At 39.9% G+C, this 5,526-nt stretch overlaps 1 protein-coding gene across 1 annotated transcript; it reads right to left on the bottom strand.

Moving 5' to 3' along the window:
- Positions 1-2,099: 2,099 nt before the first annotated feature.
- LOC138947938 (uncharacterized) lies at positions 2,100-2,648 on the bottom strand. The gene has a single exon (XM_070319463.1). The coding sequence runs from the start codon at positions 2,646-2,648 to the stop codon at positions 2,100-2,102; it is 549 nt and encodes a 182-aa protein (XP_070175564.1).
- Positions 2,649-5,526: the final 2,878 nt, after the last annotated feature.

The following is a 5,526-nucleotide window of genomic DNA, read 5'->3' as shown; positions in this document are numbered from 1 at the left end:
AGTTCACGAAGAAATCGTTTTATTTCTGTGTCATTCAACATCTAGTTTGAATCAGACAAATTGAAACTGGTACAAATATTCAATAATGTTGCGATGTGGAAATGGACACGATATCGGAAAAGATAGACAACGGCAAGATCATTCAAGTATGTACATGCTTGTTGATGTCTACTTAGGCGATGCTCAGAACACTAGTTAGATCTTCCGAGATTAAACAAGTCGCGTAAGGCGAAAATACAATATTTAGTCAAGTAGCTGTCGAACTCACAGAATGAAACTGAACGCAATGCCATTTTTCAGCAAGACCGTATACTCGTAGCATCGTCAGTCCACCGCTCATGGCAAAGGCAGTGAAATTGACAAGAAGAGCGGGGTAGGTAGTTGCGCTAAGAAGGATAGCACGCTTTTCTGTACCTCTCTTTGTTTTAACTTTCTGAGCGTGTTTTTAATCCAAACATATCATATCTATATGTTTTTGGAATCAGGAACCAACAAGGAATAAGATGAAAGTGTTTTTAAATTGATTTGGACAATTTAATTTTGATAATAATTTTTATATATTTAATTTTCAGAGCTTGTTTTTAATCGGAATATAACATATTTATATGTTTTTGGAATCAGCAAATGATGGAGAATAAGATAAACGTAAATTTGGATCGTTTTATAAATTTATGTTTTTGTTTTACAATTTTCAGATTTTTAATGACCAAAGTCATTAATTAATTTTTAAGCCACCACGCTGAAATGCAATACCGAAGTCCGGGCTTTGTCGAAGACTACTTGATCAAAATTTCAACCAATTTGGTTGAAAAATGAGAGCGTGACAGTGCCGCCTCAACTTTCACGAAAAGCCGGATATGACGTCATCAAAGACATTTATCAAAAAAATGAAAAAAATGTTCGGGGATATCATACCCAGGAACTCTCATGTCAAATTTCATAAAGATCGGTCCAGTAGTTTGGTCTGAATCGCTCTACACGCACGCACACACGCACGCACGCACACACATACACCACGACCCTCGTTTCGATTCCCCCTCGATGTTAAAATATTTAGTCAAAACTTGACTAAATATAACAAGAAGAGCAAACGCTCGATCGAGTCACTTTCGCAGTTCTGAATATTATATGAGGCATCAGATGGACAGGAAGAAATTGCTATTCACAACACAATGAGTCACGTTCACATAAAATTTGAGCCCGGTCACTTTTATAGTTTCCGAGAAAAGCCCAACGTTAAGTTGTGTGTTGCCGAACAGAAAAGGCTAGTTATCTCCCTTGTTTTTCTGATAACGTTCGTAAAAGGCTACAGATGTAAATACTTTGATGTAAAGAATAATCCTACAAAGTTTCAATCACATCCGATGAACTTTGTCAAAGATATAAAATGTCTAATTTTTCCTTTGACGCTGACCTGTGACCTTGAAAAAGGTCAAAGGTCAACGAAACCATCGTTAAAGTGTAGAGGTCATTGGAGGTCACGACTAAACAAAATATGAGCCCGATCGCTTTGATAGTTAGATAGATAGATAGATAGATAGATAATTTATTGCCAAGTGTACAATACATGAATGAACATAAAAAATACACGAGGAAAGCAGCTTGCTGTGTGATAAAAACAAAAATAAATAGCATTCATACATCACTGGCGCATAGCATCATACATACATGGGTAAGACAATTTGGTATCACAGTAACTAATACATACACTATACAGACATGGTGAGAACTATGAAACTCTAAGAGCTATCGGAACCACAATAAAAGTACGCAGAATAAGATAGGATCCCCCCCCCCCCCACTATCAACTACTGTAAGAACTGAACATGTTCCATACTGATAAAATGTACCTCTAAAACAGCACATAAAAATAAACTCTTCCAACACATCACAGTGGTTAAAGAACGACTAAAACTACTAAAACATACTAGATGTGTATTCCGGTAATATAACCAGCTGCTAAAACATAGTCTGGCTTCATCGCGTCACAGTGGTGTCACCATGCTAAAACCCACTCTATATATCACAGTATGTAATGTCAGCTACTAAAACCATACTCCTAGAGCATCCTAAAACGTGTCACAGTCTGTAGAGTTCATTTACCGGTTATTAAAAGCCAGGACAGCCTGGGGGTAGAAACTGTTTCTGAGTCTTGCCGTACGGCATCTGAGGGTTCTGAGCCTGCGCCCCGAGAGCAGAGGCTGGAAGAGATGACCAGCCGGGTGTGTGGGATCTTGCATGATGGACCTACATTTCCTCATCATGCGCAGGATGTGAAGGGAGTCTATAGAGGGGAGATCTCTGCCAATGATCCTGCTGGCAGCCCTAACGACCTTCTCCAGTTTTTCTTTCTCAAACTGGCAGGAGCTGCTGTACCAAACCGTGATAGAAAAGGTAAGGAGACTCTCTACAGCAGCCCTGTAGAACTGGGACATGATGGAGGAGGACACTTTGAACTTCCTCAGCTGTCTCAGGAAGTAGAGACGCTGATGGGCCTTCTTTACTGAAAGGTCAGTATGAACAGCCCAGCTAAGGTCATTGGAGATGGTCACCCCTAGAAATTTGAAGGAATCAACCTGCTCTACGTTCTCACCGCTGATGGTGAGTGGTAAGAGGGGAGTCTTTTTCTTCCTACGGTCAAAGACCATCTCCAACGTTAAGGTGGTGTCTACGGACGGCCGGCCGGACAGCCGGCCGGACGGCCGGCCGGACGGCCGGCCGGATAGACTAACACTGACCGATTACATAGAGTCACTTTTTCTCAAGTGACTCAAAAATGACGATGATCTGTAAACAAACCAGGACAAGGAAAGAAAGACAAAACGTATTTGAAAACAAATCATACTATACAGATGAAACTTCGAACTCTGTTGATATTTCACGGGAGATGAGGTATGGTGCAAACGTATATAATTATACTGACTTAATTTTGTTACGTACTCATCAACAACAACAAAAACCGATATAACCAAAGGCACACACACACACACACACACACACACACACACACACACACACACACACACACACACACTTTGCTGGTTTGCTGATGTCACAGGAAACGAATGAACAATAGAAAGCGTGATAAATTCCTGGCCAGAAATCAGTTACAAAGACCTGAAAGTCTGCTGAATGGAACTGGTTAATGTACACATTTGAACTGCTGTCAAAATTACTATGTAATACGATATTCGGGTTTTAAAATTGGTAGCACATTACAACCAATAATGATGTTTTTTGCTTCGGCATTGAAGCAATGTTCACTATTTACTAACAAAATAATGACGAAATAAACACAAAACCAAATCAGTGAGGCAGAGGGGACAAAAAGCCGAGCGGGTGTGTGTGTGTGTGCGTGTGTGTGTGTGAGCTAGTGTGTGCCTGTGTGTGTGTGTGTGTGAGTGTGTGTGTGTGTGTGCCAGTGTGTGTGTGTGTGCGTAGAGCGATTGAGACCAAACTACTGGACCGATCTGTCGAACCCACAGAATACAACTGCACGCACTGCAGTGTTTTCAGTCACGAGAATAAAACAGCTTCGTCAATCCACGCGGCAAGGAAGTCGCACAATTTTTGCGTGCAGCACGAAGTAAACAGACATGCAAGAATAGCGACGGGTTCAAGTTTAGGTCGCTCCAGGAGAAAAATTCTTTTGGATGTTGGCCTTTAAAGTTACTGTGCTTTTAAGGTCTAGGCGCACGGAGCCCCTAGGGCTTTCAGTCACGCCTCGGGCAGCTATCCATTTGAAATTATAAGTTTTATTGACCGTCTTGCCAGGAGTTGGAAACTGCAATTGTTTTACGAATTTATTGACATCAATTTCCGGGCAGGACAGGGTCAGCCTTAATCAGGTCCCCAACTAATTACGTCAAAAGCCTGCATGGAAGTATATCGGTCTGGACGAAAGAGAGAATTATTTCTATCTGGGTAGTTTACGTCAAGACATTGTGTTTGATTACGTAAAACAGTTGTAAAACTTGTTATGATGGTCGTCCATTTTGGAATACCGCACACAGCCTTTAGCCCCAGAACGTGATCACGGGAACTGTTAATTATATGTTGGCGGGAGATGAGAACTGACAAACCGCATGAGGTTTCGTTTGGCTGACAACACTAAATGTACGTGTAGTCATGTTGTGATAGTGGTATAACTATTTTGACTGTATATATCCTTAATCTGCGACCAAAAGACATATCGTTGCTTAAACAGTGCTCTGAGCTGAGCAGCGTCTTCAACATTATGCCATTAATTATTGCATTGTGTCTTCTTCTTGAACTTTGTTTCGCTTTTGACGCCATGGATATTATTTTGGACGAGAAGATCAGCAAAATATATCTTAATTTTTTAGTTTTGTTGTCTTTTTTGCGTGACAGTGAAAAGAAAATGCTTTAACACTACCTTCTGGCTGATAGAATGTTGTGTTTTTACAAAGGAAACAGACAGACTGACAGACAGACAGGAAAGACAAAGGCTGCGCACACACACAAACACACAACACACGCACTCACGTTTACATACACACACCCACACACAAAACACACTCACACACACAAAACGCACGCACTCACGTTTACATACACACACATACCCACACGTACACACACACAGACCCACACGCATATAATTATACACGCACGCAAATGGTTATGACAGATCATTCGTGATTTTACAACCTATGTATTTGAACAAAACAAGGCTGTTCGATTGAAGGTTTATTTTTAATACTCCATGTGACAGACACGAATAACATGTACTGAATACCCACTTCAGAAGAGTTTAAACAAAAAAATATTAACAAGCTCATACGATAGGGTGTAATATAAAAGACAGCTGAACGTTCTGTCTTGTCCAGTGTCAGTTACGACGAGAATCATACAAATAAAAGCTACCAAAACGATCAGTTGAGAAGTTCTTGTTGGTAGTTAACACAGACGCGTGTCCATAAGACAGGTAAGCCTAAGAGAATAGTACTGAGATGTCACTCTTGTCCAAGGTCGGTCAAATCAAGGGCCATAGCGTTCGCAGGGCAGCTAAAGCTCTTCACACTATAGACTTTGAAGCACTAATAGCAGTCTTGTTTTTCAAACTTGCCCAATTTTGCTTGTGGGTCCATAATATCAATCATGTTTTCTTTACATATAAACCTATCACATCACACATAAAACTACTACATGTATCAAATTCTGCAACAATTCTAAATAAAAACTCTAAAACACTTACAACAACCACAACTGCCATCATAACAAGAATAGCTTTAAAAGATAACCACACACACACAAAGACAGACAGAAAAGAATAAGAAAGAAAGGATGAAAGAAAGAATTATGATTTCTTGCAAGAAATCATACCTACAGGCTACTTACCAACGCAAATCAAATAACATCATATTTGTCTTGCAATAATAATAAATAATAAATAATAATAAAGTGTATTTATATTGCGCCTATCCCTTACAAAAAACAAAAATATTTGGCTCTAAGCGCATTACAACATGTGAAGGACTTGGTACAATCAAGTCTGACAAATAC

Source organism: Littorina saxatilis, linkage group LG15 (assembly GCF_037325665.1).
Source record: "Littorina saxatilis isolate snail1 linkage group LG15, US_GU_Lsax_2.0, whole genome shotgun sequence".
Taxonomy (NCBI): domain Eukaryota; kingdom Metazoa; phylum Mollusca; class Gastropoda; order Littorinimorpha; family Littorinidae; genus Littorina; species Littorina saxatilis.
The sequence above is the reverse complement of the archived record's forward strand: the minus strand, read 5'-3'. Positions and strand labels throughout refer to the sequence as shown.

Coding starts and splice junctions, on each gene's coding strand:
- LOC138947938 (XM_070319463.1), bottom strand. CDS start 2,648: ATGGTCTTTGACCGTAGGAAGAAAAAGACTCCCCTCTTACCACTCACC.